Source organism: Xiphophorus hellerii, chromosome 17, assembly GCF_003331165.1.
Source record: "Xiphophorus hellerii strain 12219 chromosome 17, Xiphophorus_hellerii-4.1, whole genome shotgun sequence".
In the NCBI taxonomy this organism is placed as follows: Eukaryota; Metazoa; Chordata; class Actinopteri; order Cyprinodontiformes; family Poeciliidae; genus Xiphophorus; species Xiphophorus hellerii.
In genome coordinates, this window is record NC_045688.1 from 3263029 (window position 1) to 3278211 (window position 15183).

General features: G+C 37.5%; 1 protein-coding gene across 3 annotated transcripts in view; it reads left to right on the forward strand.

Moving 5' to 3' along the window:
* Nucleotides 1-206: 206 nt before the first annotated feature.
* The window catches only part of phf21b (PHD finger protein 21B), a 62567-nt gene continuing 47590 nt past the window's right edge, over nucleotides 207-15183 (forward strand). The window contains exon 1 of one of the 3 annotated variants that reach the window (XM_032589761.1): nucleotides 207-1050. In XM_032589761.1, the coding sequence (XP_032445652.1) occupies nucleotides 997-1050 (54 nt within the window). In that variant the 5' untranslated portion in view covers nucleotides 207-996. The remainder of the gene's footprint in view (nucleotides 1051-15183) is intronic. The other 2 variants (XM_032589762.1, XM_032589763.1) reach the window with 2 other exon arrangements.

Below are 15183 nucleotides of genomic sequence, written 5' to 3' on the forward strand. Positions count from 1 at the left end.
TTAAGGTACAGATGTGTCTCTGCTCACCTTCCTGCTTCTTATGTGTAAATCATTTTGTAACTTTTTTAATCACCCAGTCAAACTAAACTTTATTAATGAAACACTAGCATTAAAAAAATGGATGATTTTAATCACTTAAGTTTTATTTTTTACAATTTCAGATTGAGATTGAGATCCTGCTTGAAACATATTTTTGGGGGTTAGGTAAAGTTAAATAAAATATTGTTTGGATATGTGGATCAGTTTAGACACCTAAATGAGAAGATATGCATGTTTTGTGCATTAATGTGGCAGTAAATATGGCTCACATAGCTGTATTTCTGTTTGAATTTGTTATATAGAAAAAATATACATTGTACAGTTGAATAATAAATAAAATAACATAGAAAAGCAAAATATTTATAACAATAAATGTTCATTAATACTACTAAAATAATATATAGACATGTAAATATGTATACAACGAAGTTATTTTGTCTCTACAGGTACAACAAAAACACTTTGTAGCTCAGAAATCACTCCTGGCTGTGATTCCTTTACTTTGCTCCATGTGTTTAGTGCGCATGCCCAGTCAGTGGGGGTCTGCTCCATCCGGGAACTTCAGAATTACCATTGACAGCCGAAGCGCAACTTTTCCTCAGGCAAAGTGAAATCAAGGCGCGGACTCGGACAAAATATAGTCCCCGATTTTTAACTCGAAATTACCGAAAGGAACGGCGAACCGGTACCGCTTTGGACCCGTCCAAGTTTGACTGTGCCCCGGAGAGCAGCCGTGCCGTACTCGGGCCCGTTCCGTGGGGTTTGGAGCACTTTTGGAGACGGGCGGAAAGTGGGTGATGAGTCCCAGCCTGTGTAAAAAGAAGCGAGAACTTGCTCTGCAGCCTGGAGTAGTTCTTCTTTCAATTGTTATTGTCGCTTTAAAAAAAATCTTTAATTCACTTAAACTTGGTCTCGGCCGCGTCCAAAGTGGGAGAAAAGTGTTTTCCTGGTGGGAACATGGAACTACAAGGCCTACAAGAGGCGCTGAAAGTGGAGCTCCAGTGTCATCAGGTAAGTGAAACATGGTGTTGTTTCTGTCCCTATTTATCGCTGTTTGGGAGAGTGAGAGATCAAACACTCCGAGGGGGAAGGAAAACTATGCGACATGCCGCTGGGAATGGGAATGTCTGTCACTTCCAAGATCAACAATTAAAGCTACTTTTCTGCACTACTTTGTCCGGTGATGGAGGCTGTTTTGTGGGAGAATTTGGAGTGTTGATGCGGGGATGCTGGCTGACTGTGGCGATCAGGACGCGACCTGAATATTTATGAGCTGCTACAAACTGAGCCCGCTTTGTTACCTCCCTGTTTTAAACTTCACACACTTTCAGGAATCCGTGATTTTTTTTTTTTTTTTCTGCTGCCGAATTGTTTTTGAAACTGGGACGGAGCTGGACCCACAGGTTAGCGGTTTGTTTCCGGGCTTCCAGCCGGTATGGCTGGCTGCTCGGCGGAGTGAGGCAGAAACTTTATCAGCATAAATCTGCTCCGGTTAACATCATCAACTCTCTCCCAGAAATAACCCAACCTGCCTTTTTATTAGCCTCACATCGACTTGAGTGTTGGGAAGTTTCCGTAAACAGCCCCCCGGGGGAGGACTGCAGCTCTGAAGTGTCCGTAGCTACGCACTGGATGGAAAAGTGGCCATCTTTTCTTCTCAAACTTGTGCAATGTTGAAAGATTTTAGCGTCCATTTTGAGTGGGTCGAACAGGACTGAAGTTGGTGTGCAGATGGAAGTAGTCCAGTAAAGGGCCATTCCGCAGTTTTTAAGGAGTCTAAGCTAGCTTTAGCTTGCTCTAGCTTGTCAAACTAAAATATTTGGACTGGTCCAAGTCTTCCTAGAAAAACCCAGTATTTAGTCGGGGTTGAACTTTGATTGACTTATTTTACACTCGTCAGACATTCTTTCTAACAAAGTTTATGATTTATGCAACTTTTATTAGTTTTAATTGTCAATTTATGAATGTTAAATATTTGATTCTAGTAGGTATGGGCATTTATTGTAGCAATTATAAGAATTTTGATTTATCATAATAAATTCCAAGTAATGATGCCAGGTTGTTACTATTTTATTCACTGTTTCTTCCAGGAGAGCATCAATTAATTCAAAAATATAATTAAATTATGTTGTTCTGTTGAGCTTACGGATAGAAATCATGCTGTCCCTGTTGTGTTAAGAAGCCTATTACAAAATGTTTTCTGTTTTTTAAGGACAGTATTGGTGTTTGTGGAGCTGCAATGCAATTACAGTCATATTTTTCCCTAAAACGTCTACGAATAATTTGTTTTTTATCATTGTGGCAACAAATACCACAAAATATTGTGATAATTTCAAAATGCGTTCTACCAGAGAAATGGCATTACGTTGACTAGTCCACTAACTGCTCTATATATTTATACCAAAGATATTCTTTCTGATTTATTTAAACCTTTATGAATTATAAAAACGTTTTTCTTCTCTTGGTTATATGGAGCTTCACTGCATACTAGTAGATGCAATATTCATATCAGAAAGGACTGTTTGGAGTGCAGTAATTGTTGGCTAAGAGTTATGAATTTGCATTTTTTACAGTAATGTAATATTTCAGAGATTTAATCTTGCAGATGCTTAATTCACATCACAACAGAAAATAGGCATAGTTTAAGATTAATGTAACAATATTTACTAATAATTTTGCCTTTGGGATATTTTCTAATACTTTGGTTTCTGATTAAAGATAACAGATGTAACAGAAGAACACCAAGGAAAATATCCCAAAGGATTTTCTGACATAAATAAAGCAAAAAGTTTGTTCTTCTATAAAAAAAAATAGTTTTCACAAACATCAGAATGAATTTTTAATCCTGCAGTTGATTTAGCATCATCCAGTTTAAACTTTACTTTAGATGTCACAAGGAATTCAGTCTTAAGTTTTTTGGCCATTTACAAATAAGATAAAGGTTGCAATTATTCTAAAGTGTGTTTAGAAGACTTTGTGTTTAGTTTGAAATACATCAGATCCAACTTGTTGTATTGTAAAGTAGATGAGTCCCTTTTATGGTGGAAAAAAGCATTAAAATTTACAAATACAATAGTTTTCATAAATCTGTGTTTAGAGTCATTTATACTGGTCTTGTCTAGATGCTATATATTGCAAAACTGTCCCATCTAATCTTTAATTTAAAAATACAAATATGGTTTCTTATGCATTAGAAATGATCCAGTCCAGTTTTGAGTCATTAAAGTATTTTAAATTTAAAAGTGGAGCTGCTGAAATCCAGCCCAGAGTCCCTTTAAAAACAGCGGAATGCTCCTTTAGTGAAGCAGCTTCAGTCGGAAGCTGCTAATCAGACACGAACTTCAGCAGGTCGACGTGTTTCAGGAGAGCCGGAGAGAGTATGTGGCCTGACTCAGACTTTTTCAGCTCCGCAGCAGAAACCAGCCCAGCCTGGATCCGTTTCGTGTTAAAACGCAGTTAAACACTTCGCTTTGGTTACTTTACGCTTCTGTCTGCTGGCATTATTTCTTCTTGGGTCACGTGACAAACAGCGATCCGTTTGATTCGCTCTTAATCACGCTTTCACTTTTCTTTTCTTTTCGTTTCTTTGTTGATCTTTTTTTATGTGCTGCTGAGGCTCCTTCGCGGTTCCGGTCGGTAACTTTGAGGGCGGCTCGGCGCGCAGTGCAGCCGGGGAGGCAGCAGCTCAGGGCGGATGCTGAGCGTTCAGCACCACGGCCAGCTCCTCCTGGTTCTGCTGCTGCACCGACCCAACTTCCACAGCAACGACATCCAACACTTTTCCCGTCATGCTTTGCTTGTTTTATTATTTTCTTTTCCAGCTTTAGTTTATGATTAAAACTTGTGTTTAAAAGAAATCTATCTTTGTAGAACAATGAGGCGTAGGAGGGTGAATCTTTTTATCCTTGTTTTTGTTTTTTGTTTTTTTCAGTTTTGTAGTGGAAGCTTCCATTTTGAGAGGGTAATGGGGGTGGCTTCTCCCCCCCACCCCCTCCCACCTCTCTACAACATGGAGAGTAAAAAAAAAAACTCTGCAGAGTTTAATGCAGGAGGAGGAAGAGGAGAGGAGGGGAGGGGGATGGGCCCCATTCATGCCTAACATTACCATTTTGATTGCTTTGATGCTGTTTTTGGTTTGGATGGAGGATGGAGGGGGAGGGGAGGCAGAAAGCCCAGTCAGCACTCGCCGCCTGGCTGCACCGCCACGTTTCTAACTGCTACACTCATCTCTTACTTTCTCCCTGCTAATTCATGACACGCTACTTTTCTTCCCCGTGAAACGATCCCACTTTCTCACTCCAGTCACGTTCAGCTGCATGTCTTTAAACCTGTAATGACGCTTTGCACGCCGTTTGAGGTGTCCCCACCCTGAAAAAGATAAAAAAAAAAAAAAAAAAAAAACCTGACTGCACTTGAACACACCAGAGATGACCTCTACCTGCCAGTCTGTTTAAAATGACACAGCAGCAGCAGGAGGGGAAATCGACTAGCAGCAGAAATGTTAATTTTAATAATTATTAGTTAAAGTAAGCAACTTTTTAATTTACATCATCCTATTTTAACGAAAAGGAGTTAAAACCACTTGGCCTTAAACTCATTTTATTTCATAACAATAAACTTAAAGTGATTGATATTCATAAAGCTGTGCATTATTGTGACAGGAAAGGAGTGTAGCATCAATTAATCACATGATAAATTTGTTTACAGAGATGTTCTAATCCATTCTTTTATTTGTTTTTATTTCCATTTTATTTATTGATTTTGGTTTTACTTTGGATATCTCAAATATCTTTCAGTTCCAGTTTTAAATGTTCTTCACAAAATTAAAGTTTATTTTTCTTCAGAGAGAAAACCTGCATTATTATGGCTTTCCAACCAAGGACTCAAGTCAAGACAAAAAAAACTTTTTATAAAACATTTATTTATATTGTTCTGCAATTCATTATGCATAAGTAAAGTGTACATGTCTTTATTCATTTAAAAAATGTTATTTTTCATAATTCAGCGTGGTTTGGGGTTGGAACAGATTATAATAATTTTAGTTATTATTATTCTAATAATAGTAATGTATTATTAATATTCTAATATCAAAATTAGTTTGATATTTGAACAGATTGATGTTTTATCTCAATCACAGAACAAATTAAACTCGTATCTCGAGCTTCTGCTATACTTAAACCATTTCTCGTTTGATTTTGTAAATGTGGTTGTTCTGGTTGACCTTTGGCCTTTGGGCTGCTCCAGAGTTCCCATGAGCCTCTGGGGTTGGAATTGAACTGAAAGTCGTGTTTGTTCCAGACGAAGGTTTGGGCCGTTGATGTGATGTTTCCTCAGGTTATACGTCTGAATTTCTCTTCATTTTTTAAAATATTTTCCGTTGCATTTGGGGAAAACTAACTGAAGGGAAACTTGTAGTCTGATTTTATGGTAAATATTTGATTCCAAGGTGCTAAATGTTGCTAACTATATAAATCCTTAAATACATTCTCCTCTGAGCTCGTTTTCTGGTCCACCATGTTTTTTTGGGGTAATCTGGATAGCTTTTTCTGCTAAAATGTTCAGATTTTCTCCTGCTTCCTGCACAAAATCAGAGGCCTTGTTATCTGATCCTTTCTGTCTTTTCATCCTATTTTAAAGTAAACAAAGTCTAAAGTGGGTTATTAGTTTGTTCACATTCTTTTCATTTTGTGTAGAGAAGATGACACACTTCAGAATAAAACAGTTTAAACGTTTAAAAGAATAAAAATTGATTTTTCATCTTGAATGCTGTAGTCTTGTAACTAATCATATTTGCTTCAGTAACTTTATTATAAAGTATCACTTCTCGTAATTGAGTAAAATGTCTGTATACTGTGAATAACTTCACTGAATGAAGAACAAACTTGTTTTAACCAAACATTCACCAGATGCACCTGCAGTTTTTTGTTAACATTTCATAAGTTTTATATTGAAAGAAACTGATTGAAATTTTTTAGTTCTCCTGATTTTGTTGTTTTTACAAAATTATAAATTAGATATTTTCATTTTGGGTTTTTAAAATACCCAAATATTTATTTGAAACATTCACTTATGAGGTTTTTATGTTAATTTTAACATTTAAGCTGAAACTTCCTGAGTAAAGTCAGCGGAAAATCTGATCTGCAGCAACACCATGAGTTGATAAAATCAGTTTGTATTTCTTGTTATTTTCAGACTCTGGTCGGGTTTCAGTGTCAGGTTGAACCTGTAGCGGCTCTGAGGGAATATTAAAGTCCACAGTGTTTTGGGGGGGAAACCTGCAGGTCGTTTCATGGCCCCAGTTTGAGGTTTGGAGGTGGAAGTTAATCCTCCTGTTGTTTCCTGCTCTGCTATTTATCGACGGACGGATGGAGATGGGAACGAAGGATGATCAGAAACTGGAAATAAATTAGGAGGAATGACTTGAATTTGACTCTCCTCGGGTTTAAATTTGGCCTTGGACGAATCGATTCCTCCTGGTTCTGCTTGGTTTGCTCTCCGTTGCGTCATGGCGGCGGGCCTCACCGGCCTGTCAGGCAGCAGATGGGGGGGAGTTGGAGCCTCCGCTCCGGCTTTTCCCCTCCGTGGTGAACCGGTGGATTTCTCCCTGAGGAGAGCGAACGTTTCGCTTCAGTCCGACGTGTTTCCGGAGCAAACCGTTTCTGAAACAAAACCCGCAGCTCCTTGACTTGAAAGCCGTCTGCAGGCAGCATCCGTAACCATGGATACGGCCGCTTCTTCCTCTCCGGCTCTGTGATCGTCACTTTTGAATGTTTTTTGAAATTTGCTTCGGAGCAGATCCGTTTAGAGAGCGAGGATGATGATGTGGAGGCATTTTAAATTTAAAATAAATGTTCAAATTAGAACTGCTGTGATTCTGGACGGATGGCTGAGCAGACGCTATCGCTAATTTCGTCTGCTTCCAGACCGCTGGGATATTTCTGTTGCAGGACAGGTTATCCGTGCCTTCTTAAAAATGTGTCTAAAGTTAAAACCTTGAAAATGTTTTAAATTCATTAAAAATAAAGTTGGCATTAAATAAGTTGATCACAAGTCTTAAATTTTTCTGTGGCAGGACTTTTTATGAAGTTTATTTTTCACGTGAAACTTTTCTGTCAGGCAAAGTTTGAGTCACCTGCAGACATCTTCATTACGTTCCGGCAGGCGGTTTAGGCTACCGTTAACAAGCTGCTAATATCCTTGCTGGCTTCATTTCAAGTTTATTTCTATCGCACATTTCGACAACAAGGCAGTCCAAAGTTCATCTTAAAAACGCCAACCTATCACAGAGTAAGTGTAAATTTATTGCTAGTTGGCCGGACTACATTCGTCTTCGCCAGTGGCTCACTTTTGTTGGTAACCCATGCTATGCAACGAGTAATACTGGGAAAACGAGTTTAGCTACTACTACTTAAAATGTGACGCGTATTAGTGCCAATGTAGACAGAATAAATGAGTAAATTTCCACCAAAAAAACTCATAAATTTTGAGATACATTTTTTTTCTTTTTAGAAATAGGAAATTGAAAAAGTCGAAAATTTGCCAGAAAAAAATCTAAATTTGAGATTAATTTCACATATCTTATAAATATAATAACACTTTTAAAAAACCCCCAAAAAACTAGAGAATTTTCTAAGCTCGTAAGGTTGAAAATTTTGAACTTTTGGAAATTTTCTGATTTTCAAAAGTCAAATTTTCAACTTTTTGAGTTCAGGAATTTCCACTTTTTCCTGGAATATCTCTGAGATTAATCTAAATATTTGAGTTTTTTATGGAAGTTTGCTCCTTTTTTTTCTATCTACATTGGCCCTAATAAGGCAATGTAAATATGCAATTTTTATGTGCATTTCTGTCATGCTACTGCTCTTAAGTTTCTTTCATAATGGTCTTAAGAAGTCTTAAATTTGAGTTGGCAAACCCTGCTAGAAGTGAATATTTAGAAGTTTGATTTCTTCATCTCGCCCTGAAAGCGGCTGCTCTGATTGGCTAGTTGCATCCGTTTTTCAGCTGCTGAGTGTCACACGCTGCCAAGCAGGAGAAATGGGGTTAGTCTGGAGCAGCGAGTTGGTGGAAAGTGATCCTGACCTTATTTAGGAAGCATTTTAATGATACATGATGCTGCTTCCTGCTCTGCTCGACTGGAGAAGCCGCTCGCTTTCCACTTAATCCATGTTTGCAACGACACGTGTAACCTCTCGCTGTAGAAGACACAATCCAGTTAAATCATACCCAGTTAGTTGTTTGAAAATAAACCGTGCTGTGTGAAAACGAGCTGCTGCGCCACATGAAGCTCCCATTTAACCCAGTTTCTCTGCAGATTATCCACCTCTTGTTTCCCATAACGCTGTTTATGCTGCACTAATTGGATTAGAGCGATTTATTCAAGCGTAATAAGCATTTTTTAGAGACAGAAAAGTGGAATAAAAAGGTTTTAGAAGAAGACCTGTTGGGTGAGGTTGGTGCTTATTCAAAACAGAAAAAAGGTTGCTGAGCGGCTGTTAACGAAGCAAACGGTGGGATTTTAGTGGCGTTCTCGTTAGGATCACTTTTCTGGCCCATCTGGACTCCTTCAGGCTTTCTCTGTGGCCATGATGAGTTTTTTCAACGGGAACCAGAACCAAACCAGATTATAGTTTACAATTTCTCAAGATTAAACTGTAATTTTCTTTTTCAAACCCGGTCTGAGAGTTTCACATGTTGATGTTAGAAGTATTGTTTTAGTTGCATCCTTTGCTACAAATGAGGAATCGTTCACTAAAGGAATGCTACAGTATTGCATTTTAGGCAATAAAATGTTTATTCTTTTATTTAAAAAGGAATTTAATCATTTTGTATTAGTGTTTTTGTGTATTTCTAATAATATGTAAATTAAGCCAAAGTGGTTAAATGAAAAGCCTGCAGAATGTGCTATTTTATAAAATAAATCATCTGACTAATTGATTACTAGAATGATCGTTAGTTGCAGCCCTAGTTGACTCAAGTGCAGCTACCTTTGGGTGAAATATTAAAGGAATGGGTGCAGCTAGCTTAAAGCTGACTGCGTGTTCTCATTCTCACAAAGTCTGGAACGATTTTGCTTAATTTTTAAACCATAAACGCTGCATCGGTCTGATTTCACGGTTTCTATCGCTCGTCTGAAGCTGCCCACTTTTGAGCCTCTCAAGTTACCTAGACATCTTCATTTTGCAGTTTTATCGACTTAAATTAGCTGTTAGCCAACAGGAGGCATCAGAGTTTATCAGCTGTTCTGTCAGGATTCAGCTGAAACATTTCAGGATGAAACTGGAGGCCTGTTTGTTTGTGAGAAGCTGCTTTTCGGCTTCTGTTTCATCTCTTGTTGTCTTCCAGCTTTAAGTCTGAGAGCTGAGATGAATCTGGAGGACACCCACGCAGCAGCAGCAGCAGCAGCTTCGTCTCAGAGGAGTAAATATCTGCCCTGCTTTTCTTCTCCTGATCCTGACTCTGCTGCCACTCCGCTCCCCCCATCCGGTATTTTAGTTTGTATTTCTTGCAGACCTGCTTTAATCAGCTCTAGGAGAGAGAGAGAGAGAGGTTTAATTAAGAGCAGCATTGCAAGAAACCCTGCAATGACTCTTCCTCTGGGATGATCCTTCCTCCTCCTCTTCTTCTTTAATGCTGCTCAGATTTAGAGGTGAAGGTTTCTCTGGAAACTCTGACCTGCAGCACTCAGAGTTTCCCAGAATCGACTTCAAAACGAAAACACGAGGCTGTCTGCCATCTTATTTACTCTTTCTACATTATTCTAACCTCTTCTTGAAGTTTGAGATGAAGGAATGAGACACTTTCCCCTCAGGAGGAAGTGACACATTTTAGTCTAAATCAAGTCTGAAATCAAGCAAAGAATTAATGTTGTGTGTTTATCAATAAAAAAAGAAAACAGGAGAAAACGCAAAACATCAGGCCTCAGAAATTAATGCAACTCCTATAAATGATTAGATGAATATACTAGGAAATATAACCTACAATATGTGTGAATATTTATACACATAAAATAAAAATGAGGTCAGATTGAATAAAAAATAAATGTTCAACTTAATATTTGAAAGCAGTTAAATTGTAAATTTTAACAAAAATACAAAGAAAACCACAAAACTTTAGTATAAAGGAGAAAAAAAACAAAAAAAAGCATTTTAATATATTTATTTTTTTTACAAAAAATTTAAAATGTTTGAACAAGAAACAATTCAAACATATTTTATTTATTAAATAAAACAAACATACAAAACCCCAAAACAAAACAATGAATGTTATCATATGAAAATCCATGGATGACGCATGAAATTGGTGCTCTGCTGTATTTAACGTGTTACATAAAATTGACTTTTCTGAGCTTTACAAACTACTTTTTAGCGCCATGCTCCAAAAACATGTTTGTAAACGGCTTCACAGAGAAACATTGTTGTGACGACTTCCTGCAGGGGGAGTGTCGGAAAGAGCAGGCGCTTCTTAAAGAGATTTCAAGCCATTAAATTATGAAATCATGTTTAATATAAACAACATTTTTATAACAACTCAAGGTAACATAGTTAGTTGATGTTGCCAGTTTATAGCAAAATGTTCCTGGTAGGGCTGTTATAAATGAATATTTTAGTAATTGAGTAATCTATCGATTATTTACGGCACCTTCGTTCGTCACACTCAGAAACTCATCCACCACCCATGTACCGCCACCCGTTTCTTCAGACTGGGATGATATGAAATTTATTGTGTGTTTTGTCCGTAAAGCTACACTTACACTGTAACCACCAACTACTCAGCCGCCCGCCGAGTTCAGTCTATCACCTGTATAAATACTCCTGTAGCTCTTCCCGCCGTTCGCTCTGAACCAGCAGCTCCTGGAGGAGAAAGGCTGCCGTACTCCAGGCATCACGCCAGTCATTTTAAGGATGCTTATTGGTTCCCCAAAACTGATGAAAACCTGGTCATTATCATCAATCAATAAAATCCCCATGGGCCAAACTTGGAAATTGAATGTTATGCTGCTAACACTTAGCTTTTGTCAACAACTCAGAGGCGGAAGTCAGAGCTCCACGTAACGCAAATAATGTTCCGACCGGAACACAGTGCGCAAAATAATAAAACATAAATTAACGAATCTTTGAGGCAGGTAAGTTTTCCTCGAGGAATTTTAATAATCGAGGTACTCAAATCATTCGAGGAATTGTTTCAGCCCTAATTCCTGGAAAATACATAATACTGCCCTTTTTATAATTGGACAGTTGTTCTTATTGTAATCGGAATAAAAGCCATAAAGTATTGTGACTAAACTTTGAGCCTGTTTTGCTCATCCCTGGTTATGGGTTCACCTTTGTTTTGTAAATCTCAGAAAAACTTCTTGTCATGAAGAATATTGAATTATTGTCATCATAAATTTAAATTGTGAAATGTAAAACTGACTGAATGTTACTTTAACAATTTTCTGCATTGTTTTTTCATCAGTAAAATCAAAAATATGATTAAATGAAGTCAATTTAGTGATATAAATAACACTTTTTTATGTCCTAAAGAAGCCGATTTTAAATCGATATGTTTCTCGAGAGCAGTATTTATGTTTGTGGGGCTTTGAATGCTGCGCTGCACTGCAAAAACACAAAATCTCACTAAGTAATTTTGGTCTAGTTTTTAGTGCAAATATCTTAGTATAGTGAAAATAAGACAAAACTAACTTAAGTAAGTTTTCATCTAGATATTGGAACTTGTTTTAGTCAATAATTCCTTAATATTGTTGAAAATTTACTAGTTCCACTGGCAGATTATTCCACTTATAACATGGGAAATATTTTTTGTTACAAGTGAAATATTCTGCAATTTTAAGAAGTTATTGACTTAAAACAGGCTTCTATGTCTGCTGAAAAGTTATTTGTAAGTTAGTTTTATCTTATTTCAAGTGTACTAAGATATTTAAACTGGAAACTAGAGAAAAAAAACTTGTTAAGATTTTGTTTTGCAGTCTAGTACAAAAAAGATTTGATTAAGGTAATTTTTATCGTTTTAACAATAGAACTACAAAATATTGTGGTGCTGGAGGTCAGGTTTGCCCAGCAGCTGATGAAGTTCTGCATCTTCATCAGTGAAGAGTGAATCTGTGCAAACAGCAGCAGAAACTCTGAGTGTCATCAGCTCAGCAGCGGCAGCAGCTTCTTTATTTGTTGCGCTCGCAGCCGTCCCCCCGGGGAAATAAGGGGAGTTTGTTTGTAAAATCCGGCTCCTTGCAGGGAGCAGGAAGTGAAAACGGAGCAAATATGGAGGCTGAGTGACGGAAACAAGATGAGCTTCACTTTCACTGCAGATCCGCCATCATCAATACGAAATATCCAATCAGATAAAATGTAAGGTCTGAATAGTGAAACCAGAACACAACTTCCTTCAAACCCTTCATAATAAAAGCCTCAAACCGTTACCCAATGTGCTGAACATTTAAGTGTCTTTTAGAGCAGTGGTCCCCTATTTAGTCGCGCTGACCGGTCAGCCCTGCGCAGTTTTGCTGCGGACCGGGGGGGAGGGGGTCGTAAGTATCGAGTCGGGGGCGGGGGGGTTAGGGCTTACCCCCTCGTTTTTCGCGTTGTTACGTTCCAAAAAGATCCCGCGATAGGCGAAATCCGCGAAGTAGGAACCTTTATTTTTTTTTACAATTATTATACAATGAAATACTCCATAATACATTGAAACCAAAGAACAAAACCTTTTTACAGGCCCAAACATTTAACAACTAAAAAGTACTGTATAAACAATTTTTTTTTTTTTTTTACAAATACTGTACTGTAAAATAATAATTTTAATATGAACTGAAGGCGGATTCCCGTGCCCGGATTGCGGAGATCAGCGCCGCCCCACCGAGACCTGAGTTATTGGATTAGAACCGGAGAAAATAAAAAATGATTATGAAAAAAAACAAAACAAAGTACAGTAGGACAAACAGTGACTCCCGTGTATTTCACTGCTCTTCTGACCGAGCCGCTGCATCCTGACTCCGCTCTGTAACGGGTTTTTCTTCTAAAGCCCGCGGTGCAGGTGTGTTTTTTCGAGAGAAGAACATAGTTATCGGTAGCTGTTGTCGCTCTTTTTTCTTCTGGGCAAAAAGATTCTTATAAACCGACATGCCACCATTGATTATGTTAAATTAAGCAAGCTGTTTTACATATGTGTACATATTAAACCGCAACGTTGTTGACACACAGGTAGAGAAGAAAGCGGAGAGACTGTTTAGCCAATCAGAATGCAGAACACAATGCATGATGCAAATCCGCGAAGCAGCGAGACCGTGAAAGGTGAACCGCGAAATAGCGAGGGTTCACTGTACTCCGATGTTGTTTTGTTACTCATTCTGCTGCAAGTTGGCTCAATTTTGACGCGCAAGACGTAACAGGTAAAATCCGGTTTAGGATTTTCAAAATAAAAGATCCGGAAGTAGTTCATTATTTCTTGCGTGGCCCGGTACCAATTGGTACGCGGACCGGTGGTTGGGGACCACTGTTTTAGAGTCTTGTTAGGGCAACTGTAGTCTTCTTTCAATCCAGAAGTTTTATGGTGGATTCCTCATTCCACAAGTCAGTGTGCCCTTGGGCAAGGCACCAATTTATATTGATGTAATAATCGTGAGTTTGATTGGGTGAAGTTTAAACCATTTTGGGCGGTCGGTCCGTTCATCTTCTACACTGTTGACTGGCTTCATGCAAACATGAAGCCATAATATAAAAATAATAAATATAAAAAAGTAAACCTATAATAAATATTTAAGAAGTAATGAATAGACACGTATTAAATTAATACAAAGTATAAAATAATAAAATAAATATAACAAATAAATGAATAAGTCTAAAATAATAATTATGTATTAAATAAATATAAAAAATATTAAATATAGAAATAAATTAAATATGACAAATAAATAATTGTAAATAAATACAAAAACGAAGAAAATAAGTTTCAAAAATCTCTCCAAGATAGAATACTAGCACTTACAGAAACTGAAAATAAAACACATACTATATTCAACTTTTAAAATAGAAAAATTAAATAAAAATAATCCTTCTTAATTTTGAAAAAATTTTAATATTTTAGGATTAAATGAACATTGATAGAAGATAGTAGTAACATTTGTTATTAATATGATTTAAAAAACTGTTCATGAAAAATACTTGAGTTGTAAAAAGACGAGATAACAGGACAAAGTAATGCAGTGCTAGTCCAATGTTTATGTAGAAATTCAGTGTTTGTATAATTTAATAATTCTCTAAATAATCCCAATAACATTTTGCAAAGTGCTGGTAGAGCACTATTTAGATTAAAAGTTTGTATCCTTGGAAATAAAAGCTACGCCTAAACAAGCAGACACTTTTGACCATTTTCTGGTGATTCCTGCCTCAGTTTGGTGAGCAGAGTGAAGACGGGCCGTCCATCAGAAAAGCCGAACCCTGCAGACATTTTTCTTGTCGTCAGGTTTTGGAGGTTTGCAGGTGAAATCGTCCCGGGGCTCCAACAATTTGTCATCTTCTTCTTTTTCTCTCTTCGGGGAATCAGGCGGTCACGTGGCGGCGAGCTGCGCAGCTCGGATTATCCTCCTCAAAAAGCCGTGAAAATCGCTGTAATAATTCAGAAATTGCCTCTGTGCGCCGGCCTCCAGCGCTCCGTCCTGTGTTTGTGTAGCAGAGACAAAGTGCCTCTTTGACTGCTGCGTAATTTGGATGTTTTGTTTTGTTAGAGGGTTTTTTTCTTTTCTGCCCTCTTTTTGTGGTTCCTTCAGAGCAACTCCGTGTCATCGCTCAATTTCATGCAGGCCTGAAGTTAATCCTCTCACTTTCATGGGTAGAAAAGTGGTCTCTATGTCTGTAGGCAGAAATATATACATTTATTATTGCACACACTTCTGTAGTGCTCATTAGTTCCAGTTTTTATTCATTTTTCTGATTATTTACAACTGGCTGGAGGATGTAGATGCACACTTAGCCTGAGGTCGTACAAATTGCCGCTTCATAATTCTTAGGCTCTTATTTTGAAACCACTTTTGAATATTTAAAGTTGTTTTGTCTTAGTTAAATTCAAATCAGATATATTAAATTAACCCCAAAGGGACATAAATACTGTTGTAACTCATAATATCCAATGTTCTTGAAAGACTTGTAGATG